This window comes from Artemia franciscana, chromosome 20 (genome assembly GCF_032884065.1).
Source record: "Artemia franciscana chromosome 20, ASM3288406v1, whole genome shotgun sequence".
Taxonomy (NCBI): domain Eukaryota; kingdom Metazoa; phylum Arthropoda; class Branchiopoda; order Anostraca; family Artemiidae; genus Artemia; species Artemia franciscana.
The window spans coordinates 22,855,982-22,883,538 of NC_088882.1; the positions used below are offsets into that span (position 1 = coordinate 22,855,982).

The 27,557-nt window shown below is 34.4% G+C and overlaps 2 protein-coding genes and 1 long non-coding RNA gene across 3 annotated transcripts in view; 2 read left to right on the top strand and 1 right to left on the bottom strand.

Moving 5' to 3' along the window:
* LOC136039912 (ethanolamine-phosphate cytidylyltransferase-like) overlaps nucleotides 1–6,491 on the top strand; it is a 47,640-nt gene extending 41,149 nt beyond the window's left edge. The window contains exons 7-8 of the mRNA XM_065723904.1: nucleotides 2,144–2,344; nucleotides 4,092–6,491. Coding sequence (XP_065579976.1) covers nucleotides 2,144–2,344; nucleotides 4,092–4,397 — 507 coding nt within the window. The 3' untranslated portion in view covers nucleotides 4,398–6,491. The remainder of the gene's footprint in view (nucleotides 1–2,143; nucleotides 2,345–4,091) is intronic.
* Nucleotides 6,492–8,356: 1,865 nt separating this feature from the next.
* The window catches only part of LOC136039913 (RNA-binding protein with serine-rich domain 1-A-like), a 44,850-nt gene continuing 25,649 nt past the window's right edge, over nucleotides 8,357–27,557 (bottom strand). Inside the window, exons 5-7 of the mRNA XM_065723905.1 lie at nucleotides 20,520–20,670; nucleotides 12,295–12,448; nucleotides 8,357–8,623 (exon numbers count right to left, since the gene is read on the bottom strand). Of these exons, the coding sequence (XP_065579977.1) occupies nucleotides 8,470–8,623; nucleotides 12,295–12,448; nucleotides 20,520–20,670 (459 nt within the window). The 3' untranslated portion in view covers nucleotides 8,357–8,469. The remainder of the gene's footprint in view (nucleotides 8,624–12,294; nucleotides 12,449–20,519; nucleotides 20,671–27,557) is intronic.
* Nucleotides 8,614–26,612, top strand: LOC136039914 (uncharacterized). Its single transcript, XR_010620582.1, has 2 exons — nucleotides 8,614–11,800; nucleotides 26,302–26,612. It is a non-coding gene; the product is annotated as an uncharacterized LOC136039914 (long non-coding RNA).

Below are 27,557 nucleotides of genomic sequence, written 5' to 3' on the forward strand. Positions count from 1 at the left end.
TTTAGACAAGGTATATGTGAACCAATCTTAATCATTTTATATTAAAATAAAGATACACTTGTCTCTCCTTAAGAAGCTTTCTGTAATGGGTTCATAGCAATCAAATTAAAATGAATCAATTTTGCATCATCATTTAGGGTTCTAAGCTATTTTTAAGTCAAATTTAGCTTATTTGTCTATGAAAGAGGTCAATCAAAACCTCCACTGTCCTAAGAAAAAAAGGTAAAGGATACGGCATTAGACTTTACAGTCCGTACCGGCGGTGCTGATCTCCGTTTCTTGGCCCTTCAGCCAGGAAGTGCTATGGGGGGTTGGGGGCCAGCCATCCTGTGCTTTCGTCCTAATAAGTCCTAATTCGTCCTGTGTACTGTCCTAATAAGGTTAAAAAGTGTATTAACCTTTAGTATTGAACATATTCAGGAAGTTCTCTATTGTGAGCACTCGCAAGATCAGCCTTATTTTTCTCTTAATTCTGGGTCTTTTCTAACTGACGTAGACTAGATTTATTTTGAACGTATATGCAAAGCATTCTGCAGCACCCATCAAAAAAGTTTTAAAGGGGTTGTTGGCAACAATTGGCAATCTTCCATGTTCTACGTATTTTGACAACTTTTTTTTTAGATTATGCTGCTTATCATTTTTACGTGATTCGTATATAAAAAACCACCGTTCTACTTACATGAAAAATATTATCCTTTGCATAAAGTCCTTACACAAAACGCTTATATCATTACAAACATTATTTCTTTTCGCTGAAAAGCAAAATTCCTTACTGCAGCCTTGAAGGAGGCCAAACGACTCGAATTTCAAATTTCCACCGTAACTCTATCGTCTACAAGGAGGCACAATTCCGAATCCTCAAAGAAGCTCTAGAAGTAGTACTGAGTGGATGTACTAGATCTGAAGCTCCTTGGCTATGATCAATATTAATGGATAAAGATTTCCAAGAGAAGAGGGAAGTAAATCGTTAAAAGTATTTGTATCTGAAAATACTAATCAATAATCTTTAAATTTTTGAAATAGCATGAAATTGATTCTTAATGTAACTTCATTAAGACTATGAGTAATCAAAGTTTTAGGTGATAAAACTTTAACGGGCTTGGACTTCTTTTATAACATGCCATAAAATTACTTGCTCATGTATAGCAACCATAGTAAATGTATTGGTAAAGACGGCGAAATACAGGCAAGAGTTTTCTGAGACATCAGAATTTTCACTCAGCGAAGCACTCCGAGAAACATTGATAGTTTTGAAGCTATAATATTATGCACATTTATTTAAAAAGCTTTATCAATAGAAACGTTAAACTTTACTATTAATGAGAGGTTGAGGGGGTGATATCCTCCCTCGTATTTGGCCTAAGGGCTAGTAGTACCTTGTGTTTGTTTTAGATTTTGACATTGTTCTTTACTATTATGTGAAAAACATATAGTTTTTGATTAACTTGTGCCCATTTTTGGTTGGTTCGCAGTAACGAAATAATATTCTGCGAATTAATGTGTGGACAGAGCGCACCAACGCGCCGGAGTATACCATTAATAAAAGCCATACCTTTCTTAATAAGGGTTTAAAATAACTTCAGAAAAAGTATCTTAAGTATGGATTAATGCATCTTAAGTAACGGATTCCTTCGTTTATTTACCATTTATCCAAGAACTGGTATCATAGAAATAGGCACGTACGTGGGTTGTATGGGAGAGGGTCTTGTGGCTCGATCCATCGAAATCTCCATATTATATTGTCTAAACCCATTGTTTGCTATAAATTTCACACAGTACGGCTGCTCTTTTCTTTTTAGGAGCCCCCCCCCCTACCCCCAAGAAATATCCAATATTTGATACCATTGTTAGGTAGCTGGAAATAGAAGAGTGGTAGTAAGAGGTAATCTCCCCACCGCCGTGGTCAATCTGAGTGATCCAACCCTTAGACAACCTAGAAAGCTGAGGACTACAATCTCAAGTTTCAACTTCCTCTTCCTTTCAAAAAATTATAACACCTCCTTCTCCTCCATAGGGATTGGGCTTATGGGTACCTTTGCTGTATTAAGCAGCTGAAACTAAGATGATTGTAAGTATAAATTCGAAGCCATTTTTTATCTATACATTATTTATGAAGACTAGCTATATTTAATTTTAATTTCAGCCTGGTGACAAGATTGTTTATGTAGCTGGAGCATTTGATCTCTTCCATGTTGGTCATTTGGACTTCTTGGAAAAAGCACGCAAAGAAGGAGATTATTTAATTGTTGGACTTCATACAGATCCTGTTGTTAATACTTATAAAGGCTCCAATTATCCTATTATGAATCTCCATGAAAGAGTTCTTTCAGTTTTGGCTTGTAGGGTAAGTCTTTTTGTTTTCATCTCTCTCTTTCATTATTCATTTATGTTTCTTTCAATGCTGCTCATATTTGGGAAACTTTTTTTTAGTTAGTTTTTTACTTTCTGTTTTCTTATTTTTGTTCTTTCTCCATTTGAGAAGTGTACCTTTTTTTATTGTTTGTTGTAATAAAGGAGAAGCTTCAAATTCTAGCCCTCTGTTTGACTTATTATATTCTGATCCAGTAAAACTCCATTCACTGATTAATCGTGCTGATCACGATTAATGTAGTGAACGTAGAGTTCACTTAAGAAGGTTAGATTTTGTTGTTGCTTTTTCTTTGTTTTTTTTTTTTCCTCTTTCTTATTTTTTTTACCACTGAGGATGATCTGAGGGAAGTCCTTGTCGAAATATTCGCTCGATTTTCATTTTATATTTTGCTACTGACAGACAAAATCCTCGTTTTTCACTTATATGGTTTTCCTCTTTTCATTTATTATTTCCTTTCTTGTTTTCATACGCTGATCAACATTTGTCATTTGTTGTCAAGATTTGTCAAATATTGTCAACAATGTCAACAACATTTGACAACTCTGCATTTGTCACTTTTTTTACTCTGCATTTCAATATAAAATGCTTTAAGAAGTATTTGACGTTTGTTTTATCGATTTATTTATAATCGTTGTAGTTTTGATTCGAATGTATTTGTGATGTAGTTCTACTAGCTTAAGCTATTTTGTCATCATTCACCTTTATATACTCATTTCGTCGTTGTTTTCTTCTTAACTTAAATTAACCCATAAACCATCAATTAGTGGTTCTTTGTTTTGCCTAGTTAAATTGACTGCAGTGATTCAATCTAAGATTTTATGTCTTTTGATCTGTTGACTGTGTCTCTAATAATAATTCGCCCCCTCACATTGGAACGGTATCTAGATTTTCATGTTTAGCTAGTTTGTATGCCTACCAGATTTACAAATGTTTTCACTGTGCCAGTTTTAGCTACTAAAATGACTTAAAAATTCATAGATCTTTTGTAAGTGTCAAAATGACACCTAATGGATATAATACTTAGTCGATCGTATCTTGCAAATGGAGCCAAAGTTCAGTTCCACTTTGACAACAAATCATTAATTGACATTTAACGAGAATTCAAAAGGCGAAAGCGAAATCATTGAATTAAAAAAGAAAATTTAAATAATTACACTTCTGAATCAAATAATCTGAATGACTATGCGTCTAAGCCCTTCTCTCAATATTTTCTTACAATGAGTCCTTTGAATCTTTAATCATGTGTCAGTGTAAAAACTTAAGAAATTCAAGTTTTTGGAAGGTATCTTTGGTTGAAGAAAAGTGAATTAAGAAAAAAAAAATTATACTGGTAGCAAGAAATTGTCTGAAGGAGATAAAAACTTTTGTCTGAGTTTGGAAACCGTCAATGGAATGCTAAGACCATTTTCCTTGTGGTTTTGATTAGCATGATTAAAAATCTGCCTACATAATTGGCCTTTTTCCATAAAGGCCATTGCCAGCCATGGAAAAATATCGTTATATGCGAAACAAATATTTCTCTTTATACATTCAGTAGGTTTCCTGTTTCACTAAGGATTCGCTACGCTGTTTTTCTGTAACTGCCGTGTGAGAGGATGTGCTGCTAATTCATACATAAAGATATAGGATGCTTCTAGGGATTTGAATCTGAAATTTCCCCTTGGACATCCATTTTGATCACTCGCTCGTTTCTTATATGTGATTCTTATCTATATTTCAGTATGTCTCTGAAGTTGTGATCGGTGCTCCATACTCCGTTACTGCCGATTTAATGGATCATTTTAGTGTTAATTTAGTGTGCCATGGAGTTACTAAGGTGGAGCAAGACATTGACGGCAGAGATCCTTATCAAGAACCAAAAAAGCGTGGTCTTTTTAAAATTATTGACTCGGAAAATCCTATGACTACTGATATGATTGTGCAAAGAATTATTAAGAACAAGCTAGATTTTGAAGAGAGAAATAGAAAGAAGGAAGCGAAAGAGTTAGCTGTCTATGAAGCTTTTCAGAAGTTTGAAAGTAGATAAGTTTTTACATTTTAGTTTGTCTTGTTTGAATGCTTTTCATGGTTCTTTACATCCTTCACAAGGGCTTAAGCGTTTCTTTCAAATAGAAACGATTGTTTTCAATAATTTAGATGTATTTTACGCCAGTTTTTAATCCAAAAATTTTCACGCATAATTTTGCAGCTTAACTTTTTTTAGATTTTAGCATTCGGCATACCAACACTGAACACTTTTTGTGTTGAATTTTTGTTCATATAATCGATGCCCTCCCCCCTTCCCCACTGAAAAGGCTCATGCAATTATTAGTATTCCAATGTGTTTTTTTTTTACTGAACATAACCATTTTCTTTTGCCTGCCAAAATTGTAAACAAAATTAAGTAAAAGCTAAATTAAAGTTACTCATTTGCTTTACAGAACTTGGAACCTAACCCATATCCATTGAAAACCCTTGAGTGACAAAGTTTGAAATAGTTACCAGCTTAAAAGTTAAAATTGTTTTGGCTTTGTTATTTTTTTAAGGTAAAGACAAGGCAGCTTATCGGTCATACGGATGCCTCTTCAAATGCCAGAATACAGCATTAAGACTTAATGGCCTTTGGGGTTTACTGAGCCTATTGTTTTTTTTTTCTGGATATTTGAGTTGGGTGTAAGAAACATGAAAAGAATTGTGGTATACAAACATTCTCAAGGCTTAAGGGTGCTTATGGGATTTCATAATAGGGTAATTTTTGCGTTTTGGCCTTATATGCAATACTTAGATCTTTTAAGCAATACTTTGTGATAATACTTAGATCTTTCAAACTAATTGATCTGTTTAACAAGTGAAAATTTTACCAGGTTAAATTATTGCTATCATTTTTTAGAAAGGAAAGAAGAAATGGTGGGACTTTAAGAAATCATGAAATGAAAGTTTTAGAAAAAAAAATCCAGAAATAACTACATTCACGGGATAATTTACTTCCTCACATGTAGTTATTATTTCATATATAGTTATTTTTCATATATTTTAAAGTATGTGCTTTCGAAAAACTAATCTGATTAAATTCCTAAATTAAGAACATCGGATTGCTGGAAAAAAAGAATTCAATTTCTATCCTAAAAATTACGCTATTTATTTTTAATTTCCTCTGCGTTTCATTTTAAAGACTTGATCAAGTTTGCTTCAGAACCGTGCATACATATTCTATGTACTTTTTGTGCATTTTCGTATAAATTGTATCATTTGTAACCAGGGACCTGCGCTGAAACTGAAGGGCTTAATTTTTTCAAAAAATATGCAAACTATATGGAATCATTGGAAAAACTTTGGCAGTCTTGACCCTGCATACGTATCTGGTGATTATTATTTTTTTTTTTTATTTGTTAAGCTTAGTAAATTTTGAAGAATTTTTCACATAGCCTACTATGGCGCCATTGACTTCTGTTTACAATATGGTCGTGAGAATATTTTATCCCAGGGTTTTTGCTTGAAAAATCACTGAAGAAAGCAAGCTTTGTTTGAATACTACAACAGTGATAAATTCCGTTTTCTTAAAAGGGAAAATAGTAAGTGTGACGTACGGAATTAAGTATGCTAAAATTTTGAAATTAGAATAAAAAAAAAAAACCTTTATAAGCTTTGAAAAGTCTTTTGAACTTCGATCACTGCGCGGTGTCCATGCCTAAGAGGGTATTATTATCTGGAGGTGTTTTTTGAAAAAAAAAAACTATTATTAGAGTTAGAGCCGGCAACTTTCAGAATACTAGCAAAGGACCTTAAGCTAAGAAACATTGCCAAAGGACTTCGATTTCTTTCCAACCCTTCATGGGCTGCATATCCCACCTTGAAATAAATTTTAGCTTCCTCACTTCATAGAGGGACGCCATAACAATTACTGTGGAGAGTGGAAAGAAGACAAGAGCCAAGAAATTTTGCGGGGGATGGGAACAAAGAACTGAACAACTTTTTTGCACTATTTAAGAAAACTGCCTCTTTTTATGCATATAATCTGTGATAGTATGAGCCGATCGGACCATCTTCCAAACGGTGTTCCTAACTATAAAGTCTTTGTGCCGCACGTATTGCGTTTTCATTTAATTACCATTTTTAGCTTTAAATAAAACAGTGCAATTTATTCAGTGCCTAAGTTATAAGATTGCTTGATTGTTAAGTTGCAGCTTGATGCCACGAGTCGACAGACGATGTAAGAGAACTAGCATATTATTGTTATTTTAGTTTCCTTGCCATTTTTCAGGTAATCTTTTTCTTTTTTTTTATTTTTTTTTTTTTTTTTTTTTTTTTTTTTTTACTCACAGAAGGACTGTGGTGTTAAATCGGCCGGTTGAATTATTTATCCTGTGTTTAGCTGAGCTTCTGTAATCTTTTTTTTTTTTTTTTTTACTCACAGAAGGACTGTGGTGTTAAATCGGCCGGTTGAATTATCCTGTGTTTAGCTGAGCTTCTGTGTTAGCTTCTGTAATCTTTTTTTTTTTTTTTTTTTTTTTTTCTTTTTTTTTTTTTTTTTTTTTTTACTCACAGAAGGACTGTGGTGTTAAATCGGCCGGTTGAATTATTTATCCTGTGTTTAGCTGAGCTTCTGTGTTAGCTTCTGTAATCTTTTTTTTTTTTTTTTTACTCACAGAAGGACTGTGGTGTTAAATCGGCCGGTTTAATTATCCTGTGTTTAGCTGAGCTTCTGTGTTAGCTTCTGTAATCTTTTTCTTTTTTTTTTTTTTTTTCTTTTTTTTTTTTTTTTTTACTCACAGAAGGACTGTGGTGTTAAATCGGCCGGTTGAATTATTTATCCTGTGTTTAGCTGAGCTTCTGTGTTAGCTTCTGTAATCTTTTTTTTTTTTTTACTCACAGAAGGACTGTGGTGTTAAATCGGCCGGTTGAATTATCCTGTGTTTAGCTGAGCTTCTGTAATCTTTTTTTTTTTTTTTTTTTTTTTTTTTTTTTTTTTTTTTTTTTTTTTTTTTTTTTTTTACTCACAGAAGGACTGTGGTGTTAAATCGGCCGGTTGAATTATTTATCCTGTGTTTAGCTGAGCGCTTTAAATGAAAATCTAGGATTTATGTTGCCATTAAAGACATTGAAACGTTTTTCAAGGGAAATAAATATTGTTTGCAAATTTTGTTGGAGTTTAAAATCTGTTTTGGAAGAAATTTACTGTTAGGAATTATAAATTGGTCATTTAATAAAAACCTGCATTTGACGTTTCTGTAATGTCTAAAGCCACCATAATGTATCAGTTAACTTGCTCGTCTGATAATCGGTAAATTAACTTAAGAACCAGTCAAGTATCTCCTTTGGATTTTTCCATTTTATTTTATCGACTCAATCAATTTGGCTTCTGAACGATTCAGATTACCACTATAATAATTAATAGATTTTCAGCTGGATTTTCGGCCAAAAATTGTTTTTAGTCGACAGAAATCTCGTCTGTTGTTGTGGGTGTCTTACAAATTCGCACTTTAACTTGAAAATTCGACTTCACCTTTTCTACTCTTAACTCGCTAGATAAGATCACTTTCAAGGCTTTTGAAAGTGTTTAAAAAAGAAAAAAAAACATATAACGAATAAAAGTTCGGACCCTTTGTTGAGCGACATTTCGGCAAGCAATGCAGTAGAGATCAATTATCACAAGAGATTTAATTTTCTTCTTCTGTATGTGTCTAGTATACTCTGTCGAGACAAGAAACGAATACACCATATATATATATATATATATATATATATATATATATATATATATATATATATATATATATATATATATATATATATTTGTCGATAGCTAAGTCATTTTCGTCAATTTGAGTTGACTGATTCAGTTCTAATCGTAAAACGCTTTGATGATTTCTGATGAAATTTGTTTTCCCGTCATTTCCAAAATTTCTGAAGCTAACTACCTTATTCTTAATAAATACTTTCCTAAATTCAATTCTGATACTGAAGTCACACAAAAATTGATTGATTTGACTATTTTCAACTAAGTAATTAATAGCTTATAAGTCTATTTTATTATCTAAATTTGTTTTTAAATCAAAAGCATTTTACTAAATCAAACAGAGCTTCAAGACTTATTATTTGAAGGAACAGTCATTTTTTTCTTAGTCCGAATCAGAAGAGGACGACTTGCTGTATTTTCGGCGTCGAACTGGGCTCCGAGACTTAGAACGGGACTTGGTTCGGGGTCGTCGTCTCGGTGGCGAGGGACGTCTCCTCGGCGAGCGTGAACGAGAAGGACGGCGTCTGGGTGGAAACCTTGAAAAAGAGGAATTAATTCAAGTCCGTCTTTTTATAAACTAAGAAATCCGTCACACACGTCGAAAGTCTCAGTTCAAAAGTTGACTTATTTGCCGTAGGCCAAGTTTCTAGCTCCATCACTTAGAAAGGAGCAAAGGATAAATTTGATTTCTTTAGCAATGAGATAACTTTTAAAATCAAGAGACACATCTGATACCATTTCTCTACTGCAAACCCAAGTGCGAAAAACCGAATGATAAAATGTCAGTCAAAAACCGTCTGAATTCGTCAGTCAAAATGTTGATAAGATAGTAATTTTTTAACGTCGTTAGTTCCAAGTTCTAATTTTCATGTTCTTTAAATTATTGCAATTGTTTTGGTCTCAGAAAAGCAATGGCCCCGGATACCAATGCAGGGCTGGTACCAACACATCTTCTCAAGTCTATGCCGAAGTGCTTAAGTCGGCTTAGAACCGGACAGCAAGAAGTCCCTGGCACCTCCAGCATGAAAGGAGGCTCTGCGCAATGCTGGACCTATTCTTTGTCACAACATGGTTTTCAGCACTTGGCGATGCTCTTCTATCACCAAGAGTCGAAATCCTGCACAGACAGTCTCAAGCCTATTACCTCCTGCTCATTATATACCCAACCCTACAAATATTATGCTACTACGAGGAGGCAACCTATGGTAGATAAATTAGCCAGCAAGAGATTTTTCAGCCTGAAAACGTCCATCAAAACAGACTAAGCCCAGAAGAATTGTCCATTAATCAGAATCCTGTGTTAATAAATCGTTTATTTTAATACAGTAAACCTTTTATGAAACTACATAGAAAAAAAAAACAAGTTTTTCAACTAAAAGTAAGGACCTACATTAAAACTTTAAATAAACGGAATTTTTCCATATATAAGGGGGTTCCCTCTCTCTTTACGCTAAAGTTTGACTTTTTTCCCAATGCCTTGAGAAAAACTTCATAAACATTAGGGCCCTTTATTTAGAATAAAAAGCTTTGTCAAAGCAATGAGACGTTAGTTTAATGAGGAAGAGATTTAGGAGGGTCTGTTAATCAGATCATGCCGGAAAATCCGGCTCCCTCAAGGTGGGTTCCGGTACCATCCCTTTTCCCCACTCTGCACCCACCGACACTCTTTCATAACAGGTGATAGCAAACTGAAAAAAGGCTTATTATTCTTATTAAACGTCCATTGTGTTTCAGGAGTCGTTCTTAAGGAATTCGGACAAAAAGTCAAAACTTTAGTGCAAAGAGCACGGTCTTGAAGAGGGGGAAACCCCTTTTCATATACGTAATAAATTCTGTCCATTTAACTTTTGATGTTGCCCCTTACTTTCAGTTGAAGTAACTTTTTTATAATTTAATTTCTTATCGCTTTTAATAACACAGAAAAATCCGGCTCACCCCTCCATGAAAAATTTCTTCACCCACGAAAAAAAAAAATCCACCGTGGAAAGTTTTTTTTCACGTAAACACGCCCTTCCCCCTTTCCTAGGAAATTCTCCCAAGACAATTCTTGAAGATGATCTGGGGTGAAAAATTTTTTCTTAGCGCACTTTCATTTGAAAAAGACTTATTTCTGATTATTTTTAAAATCATGCCGGTAATCCCTTTCTCGGTCGAAAAGTTTCCCTGCAAAAAGACAGCAAAAGGGTGCAATCCCCTTTCCAGCAAAGATTTCTAGGGGGATCAAAAGAAACTTGAAAAAACGTATCAAAATATGAAATTAATATATATTCCTTTACAATTTATGGGAATATTTTATGGTCTACGCTGTTATTATGAAAGTAAAGAATAACACTAAACTCCAAAATGAGCAGAATTTATTCCGTAGAGAAGGAGGACTGTCCCTTCCTCATTCACACCTCCAACTCAAGATCACAGAAACTTCGGAGTTTGCTCATTGGATCAGTAATTGAAATTTTCCGCGGGGGGTATTTTCTGCAGGTAGGTTAACGCCGGCCACCGAGAAAGGACAAGTAAAGATAAAAAAAGAACTAACTTTTTCAATAAAAAATACGCGTCAAACGAGGCATGTTCAATGCCGATAAAAGCCAGAAAAGAACATAAACATCTAACAATAATAAAAAAGGGATTGCGACTAATCAAGTGAAGAAGAGAAGGTGAAAATCAGAATGGTTCGTCATTAAAACTAAAAGTAATTAAAATCTAACCTGAATTAGGCCGGACTCTTATTGCCTCGATTCAGTTGGAGTATCTTAATATATTTGATTTGCTTTTTTGTGCGGAAGAGGAGGGGGAGGGGTCAATTTTTTTTGCTTTCCTTTTAAAAAATGTTGTAATAATTTTCTTATCTCTTCTTGCATTATTCTTTTGTTGTATTAATATAAATGAATAAATAAATCTTAAAACGAGTACAGCTTAAATGGAATATGCAAATCAAGCTTAAAACGAACACAAACTAAATAAACAATCATAGCAAATAAACATACAATATGTAGTAATATAAATGAATAAATAAACTTTAAAACGAATAAAGCTCTAATTAAACATGCAAATCAAGATTGAAACAAACAAAAATCAATTCAAAAAGAGTATGGGTACTGCCTCCTTGAAAATGGCGCTTTATTACAACATTTTCTTACGTACTTAATTACGGTACTGAAAATAAAAAATGAAATTACAGTCAAATCAAATTTTGAACTGATGGGCTTTTAAGCAGTTGATATCATTGTATATCAAATATTTAGTTTAACTTTATTTCTTCCAAGACCGTTCACAACAAATTTATTTCCACTACAAACAAGAATTTAGCTACTGCCTCCTTTCCTAATTTTAAAAATCTAAAGCCTACTACGTCATTGGCACTTCTCTGAAAGCGAATTATATTACAAATATACTCTTTTCCAGTTATTAGAGCATTGAAATGAAAATACATATTGCGCTGTTCGAATTTTATTTATTCAAAGAAAGGTTGAGATGGCTAGTGCACGTTCTGCGGATGAAGGATAACAGATTGCCGAAGATTGTCCTTTTCGGCCAACTGTCTAAGGCTAAATGCAAAGCAGGTCGTCCTCGTCTGGGGTGGGAGGATGTCATAAAGAGAGATTTTTAAGGAAATAGGAACTTCCTGTGATTGTGTAAAGAGGGAGACTTTGACTAGATTTGGATGGAGGAGGAGCACGCGTAGCTGTGGTGGCCTCAGCCGGCTTCATGCTGTGGTGAGTTATTAGTAGAGTAATATTTTTATTTATTATAAAAAGAATTTTACTTTTTCAATATTATTTATTCAGTAAGAATTAAAACTTTAGCCTCCTTATAGTATATTAAACGCTAAATGCATATTAAATGCGTTCAATACCTTGTGGCAATTCAATATTTCTTCTTGTACTATAAAAATATTACATTCAGGTGCCTACTGGTACAGAAATTTTAGCCCACTACGCCACTGCGCGTGTGGGTGGTTCTGACAGACAACAGGCAGAACGTAATCAATGAAATCAGATTCCAATCCGGGTCTTCTGTTGTTCAAATAGGTTCTAACCATAACTGCTATGACTATGCACCTTATCTATGCGGCTATAGTGCCTATTACGTACCTTATACTATTATATGTCACTTTGTACCTTGCATTGCATGATATATAGGAGTAAACAAGGGAACACCGTTGATCAAAATTATCACTAAGTTATCAATTAAGGAGGGGGTAGCTTACCTTGGAGGTGATCTGGGTGTCCAACGTGGACGCATGCTTCCTCGTCCTGGTCTGATAGGACTCCGACGACTGTTAAACTCGCGACGCATAGGGGGACGTTCAGGAGGCAATGGCAAAACTGGTGCAGCTGTGATTTCCTGACCGTCTATCTGGGCTAAACATGAAAAAAACCTAATGAAATTTCACTATATTTACATAAGCAAGATCAGTAAAGTTTCTAGATCTTATCTACTACACTAGTCTGCTATATACATTCCTTTTTTAGTTCAGCGATTCCCAAAAATTTTCATCTTTTCCTTACAAGGCTTCACAACCCAGTAGACTGAATCTGAGCTAATATCCGGTTTTAGGAGCAAGGGGTGGTTGACTAAAAATGGAAGAAGACATTTTGTAGTACATTGCAGCATCATGGGATTATTAAGGGTTTCAGCGGGGGGGGGGATCTTGACTAAACTTAAGATTACAGCAATAGCTTCAGTCTAGTAAAGAGCAAATTACAGCCCATAGAAATGGAAAGTTTAAAAATGCGTTTTGAGGACAGCTGTCTAGTGAGAAAAATTGCGATTTGAATCAGGATTGTTACCAAAATGATTAACCAAATGGATTAACCAAAATGGTTAATCTTAATAGTGCTTAATAGCACCTAAGTACTTACTCTTAATTGTAAATGCAAATTAAATTGTAAATGCATTGTAAAACAAATTTCAAAGAGCATTTAATGCAAAATCATATTAATATGCTTTTCGAAAGAGCCTGAAAACCCTCGAAAATGGTAGATCGAAACAGAAAGTGTACCATTGATATCTCCTTGGCCAAAAACCCTGTAGAGGAGAATTATAGTCCCCCACCTAAAAAAAAACTGCACCAATGAGTCTCCTTTTTTTTACCAGTGCTAGTAGGCTACTACAAAATCGTAGAGATATTTGATATCTCATTTAAAAGCTATTGCTTGTATCTACGCACTTCTTATAAATTCACATCGACAACGCGAAAGCCATATGGTACCATTTCTCAGGTGGAAATTCTGGGAAGCATAGCAAGGGAAGCAACCATTATATAACTCCAAGGTTGAGAACCCTTAATCAAAGGTTTACAATAATTTTTCTTGTATACTACCCCTCTCAATGCCCTTACTATGTTTCATAAATTTTCTAATGACTAGCAGAATTAGCCGGCTACTGCAGCCTCGTAGAGAGACGTTTAGTGGTTCACATCAAAGCCTTTGATCATATCTGCGTGTTTTTGTAACTGGTATTGGAAACACCATCGGCCGAGAATGTCAAACTTCCGCAATCTTTTCAATCATTAATTAAGAAAAAAAATTCTATAGAGCTTCAAAAACGATCCAAATCTGAGATCTACAATCTAAATTATTGACTTCTATTTATTAATTGTTCGACAGTGACTTTTCGCCTGTTGATTAACAAGTTAATGCAACATTGTAGAGAAATGTCTAATGGCTCATTTCAAAGCTATTAATCACATATATGTGCTTTTATAGTTTTATCTTGGTAAAAGCATCTTCAGCACCACATGGCACCATTTTGGTTTCATTTTTGGAATTGAAAGGCTGGGAAGCCTAAAAAGAGAACAATTTTAGTTTCCATAGTCGAAAACCTTAACTGGAAGTTTACAACTCCCCCTTAGTGAAAACTAAAAAGCACGTTCTAAAAAAAAAACGCCACCTTTTTGCCGTTTGCAAAGTGAATAAGCTTAAAAGCATAAACAGTACACCATAAACCCGATGTTTGATAAAAACGCTTTGATTTAGACATATACCCAGTAAGCAAAGTTTTCAATGGCTCTGGTGGTAAAGCCAGTTGAAGAAGCTTAACTTTTCCTGAGGCGCAACACATTCCCATTGTTTCACCATTAAATTCCATTAAATTCCAAGGCCCTGCAATAGGGACAAATGTCAATCACATTCCCGATTTGAATATCTTGACTCAAGCTATAATCATCGGAAGGGCAGAACTTGAATGCCAGATGATTATACACGCATTTCTTTTGCAATACAGCGACATGCCTTCTTTTTTTTTACTATCTCTATCAGCCGCAAGCCTGGTTTCGCTTTGCTCTGGTAGTTACTCGACACGCCTTCTTTTTTTACTTGCTCTTTCAGCAGCAATATCTCTTTGAGCTGCAAGCCTGTCTTCACGTTGCTCTTGTGATTCCTCGGCACGCTTTCTTTTTTTATTTTCTCTTTTAGCCACAAGTCTGTTTCTACGTTGCTCTTGTGATTCTTAGGCACGATTTTTTTCGATAATTTTTCTTTGAACCGCAACCCTGTATTTTGCGTTGCTCTGGTTTGGCATTATCTCTTTGAGCCGCAAGCCTGTTTGATTCCTCGACTGTTTCTTCTGCCGTTGTAGGATTTATACTAAATATTCTCTTTGAATCGCAAGCCTTATATACTTATGACGACGTCATATACAAAGCCTTATATACTTATAATGACGTCATACGCAAACCCTCTTTTTACAAAAAAAAACATTCATACAACTTATTTATATATATAGACAAGCTGTTGGGGTGGCGCTTCGCGCCACCCCAACACCTAGTTGGTGGGGCGCTTCGCGCCCCCCCAAGCCCCCCGCGCGCGTAAATCGTTACGCGCCATTGTAGTTGTGTCCCTGTGTCCCATCTGTGAATATAGATAGATTTATATATGTGTTTCAAACTACGTAAAAATTGCGAATATACAACATTCTTGGCTTTCCCATTGTCTGTGCATATACAAAGTCGTATGTACTAATAATGACGTCATATGCAAACGCTCTTTTTACAAACAAACAAACATGCATACACACAACTCGTTTTTATATAGATAGATAGATAGATAGATGGATACAATACAAATTAACTGCGTAAAACTTGCGAATATACAACATTCTTCGCTGTCCAATTGTCCCTGCATATAAATAGTCAGGTTTACCGACCCTCGAACATCCAACGTACAATTGTCCATGGGAAAAACAATAAGTATTAAGATCTATACCACATTTTTCTAATGATTGACCTTGAGCTTTGTTAATGGTGATTGCAAATGCTAATCGAATTGGGAATTGCAATCTTTTAAATTGAAAAGGCAGATCCGTTGGAATCATGGGAATGCGAGGAATAAGAACAGCCTCACCCTCAAAAGGCCCTGTCAAGATTGTGGCCTCTATTAGGTTTTCCATTGTTTTTTTTTACGGCAAGTCGCGTGCCATTGCAAAGCTTTGGTGGGCAAACCTCGTTTTTACCATTCCACTGAGTACATCCAGCATCGCACTGACCCAAACACTTCAAGTTTTACTATGTAGTTTATCAGTGATTTCAACTTTTGCCGGAAAACACGGGCCGTAATGTCATGTCTATGAACCGCCGATTGTCCTTGAAGTAAAAGCTGCAGTATCTCGTCCCAAGATTGATTAGATGTAAATGTAATAAATAAATCTGGACGATCATAGAGACGAACATACGCAATAGCATCTTGAGCATATTCATGCATATGACGGGGACTGCCAGGATATGACGAAGGTAAAATTGTTAATCTTCCCACGTTTGTGGTATTACCGTCATTTATAACTGCATCTCGCAAATGAACGTATTGTTCAGACCGGAGCTTGGTCTGATTCAGGCGGATATATAGCAAACGTTCTGATTCAATTTTAGCATACATATCAACGACGAATCGGTGATACAATTCACGGCATTTTAAAATATAATTTTCTTCATCCTGCCGAATCATTAGTCTATAGGAATAATAATGCATTGCACTGCATTTCTTATTCATTTCTTTGTTAGTGGCTGGATTCATCAATTTAATATTAAAGTGATAGCCGTCGGCTTCATCCCAAAAAATGATAGGATATTGTAGGGCATCGTAGCATCGATGAGTTTCAGCAATTCTTAACAACTGAGCGTTTCACTTATGAAGAATAATATCTCGAGGTAAAAACTGATCACCGACCATAACGATTGCCACTTCGTCGATAGTTGGAGCATTGTATCTACGCACATGTTGGCCAGGAGGCGTTTTGTCAGCGGAAATAACAATTTTATGCGTATCAGTAGGCATCAAATCGATGGCTGTTTTGAACAGACGCACTAAATTATTATTTTCGTGGAAAAGATGTTGCAATTGGGAAACGATTGTCCTTTCAACGTTGGGAGAAATTTCGCGACGTGCATTCAATTCAGAATTTCTATCACTGATGAAGTACAATTGTAAAAATTTATGATTCTCGCCTGAGAATGGTAGAAGGGACCCTGCTCTATGATAAATTTGCCCTTTTACTTTGAAAGTAGACATAAATTGATCTGGATTTTCGATTTGGGCTCCAAACGACGTCATTTGGAAACATGAGTTATATTTTCTGATTTGTGACAAAAACGCTTAGATTCTGACGTAGTTTCAGTAAGGAAAGTCTTCAATGGCTCTGGTGGTGCAGCCAATAGAGGAAGTTTAACTTTTCCTGAGGCGCAACACATTCCCATTGTTTCACCATTGAATTTCAAGGCCTTGCAATAGGGACAAATTTTAGACATAGTCCCGATTTGAACACATCTACTCAAGCTGTAATCATCGACTGGGCTGTACCTGAATGCCAGGCGATAACTTTCAGGTTGCTCTGATTCCTCGGCACGCTTTCTTTTCTTACTTTCTCTATCAGCAGCAAGCCTGATTTCTTGCTGTTCTTGTGATTCCTCGGCACGCCTTCTTTTTTCACTTTCTCTTTTAGCAGCAAGTCTGGTTTCATGTTGCTCTGGTAGTTCCTCGGCACGCCTTCTTTTTTCACTTTCTCTTTTAGCAGCAAGTCTGCTTTCGCGTTGCTCTGGTAGCTCCTCGGCACGCTTTCTGTTCTTTCTTTCTCTATCAGCCTCAAGCCTGTTTCCTTGCTGTTCTTTTGATTCCTCGGCACGCTTTCTTTTCTGACTTTCTCTATCAGCAGCAAGTTTTTTGGCATAGACTCTTTGAGCATCTTCCTCGGCTGTTGCCATTGTAAGTTCATAAGTCATTTTAAAGTTAAACATTAATAGATTTCTACGTGAACGCATGTCTTAAATATCTTTAATGACGTCACCGTCATAACAAAAATGACGACAACTAACTTCATGACCTCAGTCAACACACAAACATGACGTCACCTGACAGACACATCCACAGACAACTTATTTATATACATATAGATATATATATATATACATATATATATAAATATATAGATTTCATTTTTTATTATTTTTAAGTTTTTTATTTTTTTACTTTTTTTAGTTTTTTTCTTTTTTTTTATAGAAGATAGTGTAACAGACGGCAGACGGACAGTACAGTTTTATGTATATACTGACGGACAGTACATTTTTATTTATATAGATTTAGATAGTGTAACAGACGGACAGTCACTACATTTTTATGTATGTAAAGAAGATATAGATAATTCTCTGATAGTAGAAAGTAAATTACTGATGAAAGTAAATTAATGAAGTTATTGAAGAAATATTATTTATTATACCTTGCGATGGCGTAGTGGATGAACAGGTGCATCCTGTTCATCGGGTGGCAAGTTCAATCCTCGGTGTCGCAAGGAATGATATATTATCTAATTTAGCAGTATATAAATTGTTTTCTACTAATTTCTTTAATCTTGCACGATGATCATTTTCAGTGAATGCTTCATAATGGATCAAAATGATCCGTATAAAGGGGGATAGAACAAAACTATGCTTAACTCCTGATTGAATGTGAATTCAGCAGCTAACTCCCTTTCCTATCTTAACCGTAGCAGTCTTATTCTCGCAGCTAACACTTTTAACTTAATGTTAATATAGCACTATGATATACATTGTACATTATTTTATGGAATACAATTATATTAACTATTCATCTAAAATTCTTTTAATGTCCTTCAGTTTCCTAAAATCTATATATATATATTTCCTATACAAAAAACCATTTCATAAATAAGTGTATTTTCGATCCGCAATTCCTCAAATGTTCAGAGGATAGTCTATTCTTAGAACTCTTCATATAACTAAATTGTCCTTTTTTTGTGGGAAATATTGAGAGAGGTGCGAAGTAAATCTCAAATTTGCTGCCCTATTTTAACAAAAACTTATGTTGGTTTCTTTAGTTTCTTCACCTAAGTTAGATAAAAATCTTTTTGAAAGGTTTACTGTGTGCATTCAAAAAAACCCTGAAAGGGAACAAAGATTAAAAAAAAAAAAAAAAAAAAAAAAAAAAAAAAAAAAAAAAAAAAAAAAAAAAAAAAAAAAAAAAAAAAACCTTTCCGATGGAAGTGAAGAACAAAGCAGAAACTTCCAAACAACAAAAATCATTGCTTTGAGGTTTATGCAACACATATGAATCTAGTTAAATAATTTGACACGTGATATTTCCCTGTAGGCCTACTTGTAGAATTATGAAAAACTAGCATTTTACTGAAATCTGAGCTTGTTTGAGTTTTGAAGAGAATTAAAAACTGTATACTAAAATTTATTGATTTCACGGTCGGTGAAAGACAGATGAGAGCTTTATAAATTAGTCTTGTATTTTCTGATGAGCATTTAAAGACTTTTCTGCTCCTGGTCCTGTTTTGCTGGATTAGTTTTGTGTTTTCAGTAAAACGCTAGCAGGCTATCTTCCATGTCTTTAATACAACACTATAGCTATATGATACAGAGTCATATGCTTCCACCTTTTTAAACAAGAAAAACGAACCCCACCCCTCACCCTTTTTACCCCTAGTCCGTTGTTTGTCATATCATTCACTTGCCCTGTCATCATACTAGATTAGTTTCTTTTTTTTTCAATGGAGGCTGCTTTAAGGTTTAAAGCTTTTTAGCGACCCCTATTATGGAAGAAAACACATTTATTTTGAATTTTTTTTTTTTGAAATTCAGGGAATTGTTGCTAATTTCAAAGTAATTATATACGAAAGATTATATACAAAAGTAACTGAGAAATCATTAACCACTCATTTAAAACTTTTCCCAGTAAAAAGAAAAGAAAAAGAAAAAAACAATTCAGGTAAAGGGATAGATGCCACTTGGGAAGGCGCATAGATGTCGGAAAATATTCAAGCTTGGAAATAGACGATAAGTACCATAGGAGAATTCCAACACATAGCAACACTAGAAGTACAACGAAGATAATAAATCTAAGAAAGAGCAGACACACACTTTACCATAGTTTCTAGTGTCTTAATGATGTGAAAAAAGTAAAAATCTGTGTTTCTACAAATTGTTTGAGACCCGGGAAATACTATCTATGACCTAGGGCCGAGTCGTAGCCCACTCTTTAGAAAATGTTGCACTAGATGATGGAGCATTTGGCTGCGTTCATCCATTTCGTGTGCTGGATGCAGAGAAACCACCTGAGACTTCGTGTCTGCCTGGAAGCAACACACAATAATAAAAGAAAAAATGAACCTCGTCTTCTGTTTGCTTGATAAACTGATTAGTTAATTATTCTGATTTTTCAAACTTAGATCCCTTTGCTGCTGCATGAAATATTCCTACGCACCCATATACAACTGACGTGTGTGGTGCGTGCTATATATATATATATATAAAAAAAAAAAAAAAAAAAAAAAAAAAAAAAAAAAAAAAAAAAAAAAAAAAAAAACACTTATCCTATTAGCTTCGTTGGGTGTCACAAGACGTTTATATGTAAATACGAGAATTAAATTTATAATTATCAGCCAAATAATATTAGCCAAGCCTTATCTAAAGTAAACTATTCTTCTCAACCAATCTTTAGAAAAAAGTTCTTACAAAAACATAGAAATACAAGACATTTTGCTACTTCAAAATTCTGATTTTCGGATAAACAATAATTGACACTTTTAACCCGCGAAAGAATTCAAAAAGCTCCGAGCACGCTTTAAAGATTAACCATTTTTTTTCTTCAAATAAATTCTTTTCTTCGTATATTTTGGTGGTATTATGCTTCTTACCTGAGCTGTTAACAGCATTCAAGAGTACTAAGGATTTTGCCAATTCTCCTCCGCCTCAGGAAATCCATAAACAAAAAAAAAGGTAATTTTTTTTGTGATGTGTTTTAACCGTCATTTCAACAACGTAGCTAAACAGATCCAACGTTATTTCGCTCCAAAGTGCAAATAAAGGTGACTAAGGTAATATTCGGTACACTTGAATAAACAGCCATAATTATTCAACCAAAATTCGGTTGAATAATTATCAAAACAACGCAGCACCCAAAGATACAGAAAGAGACTTACCCCCATCCATGTGCTTCATAGCATTTTCAGCATCATCAGGAGTCGTATATTCTATGTAGCAGAATCCCTTGTGCAAGTTGGAAAAACGATCTACTGGTAGATCAACGTATTTGATTTGACCATATTCAAAAAATATCTCGGTAATATGCTCCTGAAGGAGAAATTCAGAATCAATAAAAAGCAATAATAATCGCAATTCCTTAGTCTCGATTTGTGTGAAAACCGATTACATAAGAGTCGGTCAAATTTTTAGTAAGAATATCATGCAATTATATACGGCGTTTTTTTCCAACCATAAAAATGAATTTAATTCGCTAAATAGCAGAAGATGTTTTGGAAGGGGAGGGGAGTTAAAAATGTGGCAAGGGATATTATCGAAAGAGTTTTAACTCAGTGAAGAGAGGTGTTTTACTACAAGGGCTGGGAAGAGGTCATAAGAGAGAATTTAAAGGAAACTGGAACTACGTGGGATGGGGGAAGGAGTGAAGCTTTGAATAGATTGGGGTGAAGGAGCAGTGCATGGAGCTGTATTCATCTCAGATGGCTTGGTACTTTTAGCAGTAGTAGCAGTAGTAATGTATGGCGCAGCTTCAGGGGACATAATAATCAAATAAGCTGTAAACTTCAATAACTGCCTCTACAGTTCAGAAGCAAAGAGACAGTCCTAAAACTAATGAGGTATGGAGACGTTAGGTTGCCATTACGCACACACACACACACACATATATATATACATGTAATATATATCTATATATATATATATATATATATATATATATATATATATATATATATATATATATATACTAGCTGTTGGGGTGGCGCTTCGCGCCACCCCAACACCTAGTTGGTGGGGGCGCTTCGCGCCCCCCCCAAGCCCCCCGCGCGCGTAAGTCGTTACGCGCCATAATAGTTACGCGCCATTGTAGTTGTGTCCCTATGTCCCACCTGTGAATATAGATATATATATATATATGGTTTTAACTACGTAAAACTTGCGAATATACAACATTCTTTGCTGTCCCATTGTCTTTGCATATAAATAGATTGTCAGGTTATCCCCCTGTTTCCCCCGGTGTCCCCGTTGTAGTTGTGTCCCTGTGTCCCGGTCGTCATTTATATTCCCTGTGTCCCGGGTCCCGGTCATCATTTGTATCCCGGTGTCCCGGTCTGTATATACATTCGTTTTTTAGTTTTGTTTTTCTCCTTTATTTTTTTCTTTTTAGTTTTTTTGTAGTTTTTACCTTCTTTTTAGTTTTGTTAATTTTTTTTTTTACTTGTGTCTTGGTCGTCATTTATACTCCCTGTGTCCCGGTGCTTTGTTGATTGCTAATCGAACATTCCTTTTGTCCTGGTCGCTTTCTCTTTGAGTGTCGTCATTTATTTTTTTCTTTTTTAGTTCTTTTAGTTTTTACCTTTTTTAGTTTTTTTTTAGTTTTTAGTTTTTTTAGTTTTTTACCTTTTTTTAGTTTTTTTAGTTTTTTAGCTTTTTTATTTTTTTTATTAGTTTTTAGTTTTTTTGTAGTTTTTGCCTTTTTTTTAGTTTTTTTAGTTTTTTAGCTTTTTTATTAGTTTTTAGTTTTTTTTGTAGTTTTTGCCTTTTTTTAGTTTTTTCAGTTTTGACGTCACCTGATCCAGTTTTTTCAGGTGACGTCACCTGATCCACGATCCACAGATCCACAGACAACTTATTTTTATATATATAGATAGTTTTTTTTTTTTACTTATGTCCTGGTCGTCATTTATACTCCCTGTGTCCCGGTGCTTTGTTGATTGCTAATCGAACATTCCTTTTGTCCTGGTCGCTTTCTCTTTGAGTGTCGTCATTTATTAGTTTTTTCCTTTTTTTTTAGTTTTTTATTGGTTTTTACCTTTATTTTAGCTTATTTTTCAGTTTTTTCCTTTTTTTTAGTTTTTTTTATTTTTTATTTTTTTTAGTTTTTTACCTTTTTTTAGTTTTTTTAGTTTTTTAGCTTTTTTACTTTTTTTATTAGTTTTTAGTTTTTTTTTGTAGTTTTTGCCTTTTTTTAGTTTTTTCAGTTTTTTTTTTAGTTTTTTATTGGTTTTTACCTTTATAGTTTTTTTAGTTTTTTAGCTTTTTTATTTTTTTTATTAGTTTTTAGTTTTTTTTGTAGTTTTTGCCTTTTTTTAGTTTTTTCAGTTTTGACGTCACCTAATCCAGTTTTTTCAGGTGACGTCACCTGACACATCCATCCACACATCCATCCACACATCCACAGACAGACAACTTATTTTTATATATATAGATAGATAGATATATATATAAATAAGTTGTCTGTGTGTGTGTGTGTGTCTGTCGAGTGACGTCATGTTTGTGTGTCGACTGACGTCATGTTTTCGACTGACGAAATTACAGGCCGGGACATCGGGACACAAATGACGACCGGGACACCGGCACATAGGGAATATAAATGACGACCGGGACACTCAAAGAGAAAGCGACCGGGACACAAGGAATGTTCGATTAGCAATCACCAGCAACAAAGCACAGGGACACAAATGACGAACGGGACACAGGGAGTATAAATGACGACCAGGACATAAGTAAAAAAAAAACTAAAAAAAAACTAAAAAAACTAAAAAAAGGTAAAAACTACAAAAAAACTAAAAAGAAAAAAAACTAATAAAAGCTAAAAAACTAAAAAAACTAAAAAAGAAAAAAAAACTAAAAAAAGGAAAAAAAATGAAAAATGAAGGAGAAAAACAAACCTAAAAAAAATAAAAATAAAAAAAAAATAAAAAGAAAAAAGAAAAAAAACTAAAAAAAGTAAAAACCAAAAAAAAACTAAAAAGAAAAAAAGGGGAAAAATACAAAAATTTATTTCATCATATACCATTTCAAAAACGAATGTATATACAGACCGGGACACCGGGATACAAATGACAACCGGGACACAGGGAATATAAATGACGACCGGGACACAGGGACACAACTACAACGGGGACGCCGGGGGGCACAGGGGGATATATAAATGACGATGGCGACACAGGGAATCGTCGATTAGCAATCACCATCAACAAAGCTCAAGAGCAATCATTAGAATCATGAGGTATAGATCTGAACACGGATTGTTTTTCCCATGGACAATTATATGTTGCATGTTCAAGAGTCGGTAAACCTGACAATCTGTTTATATGCACAGACAATGGGACAGCGAAGAATGTTGTATATTCGCAAGTACGTAGTTATATATATATATATATATATATATATATATATATATATATATATATATATATATATATATATATATATATATATATATATATATATATATATATATATATATATATATATATATATATATATATATATATATATATATATATATATATATATATATATATATATATATATATATATATATATATATATATATATATATATATATATATATATATATATATATATATATATATCTATATTCACAGGTGGGACATAGGGACACAACTACAATGGCGCGTAACTAATATGGCGCGTAACGACTTACGCGCGCGGGGGGGCTTGGGGAGGGGGGGGCGCAAAGCGCCCCCACCAACTAGGTGTTGGGGTGGCGCGAAGCGCCACCCCAACAGCTAGTATATATATATATATATATATATATATATATATATATATATATATATATATATATATATATATATATATATATATATATATATATATATATATATATATATATATATATATATATATATATATATATATATATATATATATATAGTCACTGTTCACCTACTGGTCATTTTGCCTAGTGTCTCCCGTGAAGGCAGGATATTTTGTGGAATACACTGCCAAATATGGACGGATTAAAGCCAGTAATAGCTTACACAATTACACTGGGGGGAGGGTCTTTCCCCCCAGACATATGAAGTGCTGACCATAGAACGAGAGAATTTCCCTTGCCGAGCATTCCGAGATGGGAGAAAGAACTTCTCTTTCTGGTACTGGTTCTGATACTCAAGTGCTGATGATGGCTGGCAAATGGTGGATGACACTCCCCTCTCTTTTGAGTAACAATAGCTGTCTGCCTAAAACCAGTCTCAAGCTGGCAGGTGGGATTTTCGGGATAGGGGAAAACAATGGTGGATGCCTTGGTATCATCAAAAGAAGCTCTTCTACGAATGGAAGACAAAGAGATGGACAAGCACTGTCTCAAAATACCACACCCAAGGGCAGTACCAATTCTCCCAGCTATTGGTGCTAATTTTTTTAGGGGGGGGGTGGATGCAATCGACCTTTATGGTTTGACACTCGACTTAGTGATACCAATAATAATAATGATAATAATCCCTATATAGATCATGTTTGGATTAATGGAGTGTTTATTCGAAAAAGGTAAGAAAATATAAATTATGAACAGAATAAATGAAAGCTTCTCTTGACCTAGTCATTACACGTTGAGGGGTACATAAGTGAGCCTTAGATCTCGCTGGATTTAATTAAAAGTCGTTTGAAATCTGAGAGCTATTTCTGTATACAGCCCTAAAAACATTACGTATAATTGGTCTAGGTGGCAAAATAAATATGAAAATATTGCACTGAGAAAAAAAAGAAAGAAAAAGAGTGTTATCAATGTCATTGAAGCGAAATGTACAATTGATCAATTCAGTTGGGATTTAAGGCTAATTTTTTATTTGAACTAAGATTTATTTAGGGGATGAAGGAGGGTGAAATCCTGGAAAATTGAATAAATGGAAAGAGGGAAAAAGTCGTAAAATTACAAATATTTCATTCGGGTCCAGACTCGAAGAGTGCTTTACAATGTGAAAAAATGGAAGATAACAATAAATTATCCCACTCAATTAGAATCTTTACTGTAAGGGGATGTTTTCTGAAGTGTGCAAAGAACAACTTTCTAGCACACTTTTTACAACATTCTTAAACGGTCTCTAATTCTCTTTTCATTGTCATTGTTTTGCAGCCTGAACCACCGGTTCAAGAACTGTGCAAAATGTTCAAGAACTGTGCTATTCTTAGGATTACGAAACGTGAAAAATGTCAACAACTACCTTAAGTTTCTATTTACAGCTGTTATAAGGCCTACCATATTAACTTTAACATTTAATGAGGGTACTTTCTTTTTCACGTTGAAATTCCATCGCAGCTACTGTTAATTCGCACTATTTGTTCTTCAAATTAAAAAAAACAACTCTTTTTTTTTCCTTTTTCTCCATGTTGTAATCCGGTTATAATCACATAGTTAGCTTGTATTTTCCTGTTCCTCTATCTTCTTCTCTCTTCTTTTGACTGCTTAATCCCGCCTCTGCTTCTCAATACCCATTCCTTTCCTCTCTGACCCTTATCCCCCTCTCCTCTGTAATCTCTATCTTCTTCTTCTATTTCTATCAGTTTGATTTTTTAGCTTGTTGGGATAGTTAACTTTCTTGCTTCTGCTTCCAACCTATTAAGCTTATAATTATTGGAATTGGTTAAAAAGAAGTTTATGTGATCAAATATGAAGGGAAAATGCAAACTTTTGGTAGGCCTTTTTTTAAACATGATTTCAGAAACAAATTTTTGTTCCATTCATAGAAACAAAAAATCAATTTGAAAACATAAAACAGAGAGGTTTATAATATACCAGAATCAACTGGGCTAAGAACTGGAGCCGGGAATCGTATCGGACGACTTGGGACCGTGGAATAAACTGAGAATCGGTATCAGAATCCGAAATTTTTTTTGCATCTTCTCATCACTGCTCACAGGGTTACAAAACATAAGACTAGACGATATAAATTTTGTTGTTTTTTTTTTCAGGAAGGAAGGATGAGTATCACAGCTCCTTACGATATTACGGAAACTTCTAGGCCTTCCTTAGAGGCTACAGATAAAATAGCAGAGGATGTGAATAATGCAGCTAGAAGTAAGACATTGTATTAGCGTGTACACAGATATAAGGAAAGAAGTCATAACTGTAATGGACATCATGTCTTGGTGGGGAAGGGGGCTCCAGGAAGTCCAAGCAAAAGATAGTAATGAAATCCAAACTTGAGTTCGTGCATTTTTACTCTTAATATTTTTATTCTGTGTAATTGTTTTTTTTTTTTTTTTTTTTTTTTTTTTTTTTTTGTAAAAAAAATATGGATGCTCCATATGGAGCAGGAGCGTGCTCAGCTTTGTTTACCTCAGACGGCTTGATACTGCAGAGAGTTGTCAGCACTAGCAGTTGATAACTATTTTAAACTGATTCATGACATGTATCAAAGTAATATTACTAAAGGTATGAAACAAAATTACTGGTTGACAGGGAGTGGAAACACGAACTAAGGAAGATTATTTTGGGTACCTGTTTAATTGCACTAATTTGATCGATTTTCTCTTAGAAAACCCAGCAAAGGCTAAGGGAAAACTTGAAACCAAATGGGAAGGTAAAGTCTCTGAAACTTCGATTATGCACGTGATTTGAGTATCCTTTGTTGATGTGTTAGCAAAATAAGTATATTTTCGGAAGTTTCAAGAGTTTAGGTTGCAAGAGTGAATTTGTGAAATAATATTAAGAACAGTTGAACAGTATTTATTGCGTTTCTGGCAATCCTTCTAGGGCCAGACGAAAACCAAGAGGTGAGAATTTAGTAGTTGAAAAACTTTAGGGAAGGAGGTGGGAACCTCCTTGAAGGAAGTAAAGACAAAGCAAAATTGGAACTGGTTGGGACAGAGGAGTGTGGGCATAAAAACTGCAATAAGTTGTCACGAGTAGTAAATGATTTTATAAGAAGATTAAACAAAAGAATATTTTATTTAAAAAAATGGAGCATAAAGGATGATCAATTTATGTTTACTGAAACCAAAACATTTGTTTTTAGGTTTTTTCTTGAGGGTTTTGGGAATAACTAAAGACTAGTCTATAAGTACCCCCCCCCCCCGGGAGGGAGAAGAACTCCAAAATTTGGATTGTCCAGTTCTGAAAAATGTTAGATATTTGGATTCTGCATGAAAAAGAATGCATGTTTTTCATCTTAAAAAATTATTTACGTTGGAAGTCTCTTAAAGAGGGATTCTTACCTATGCCCCCT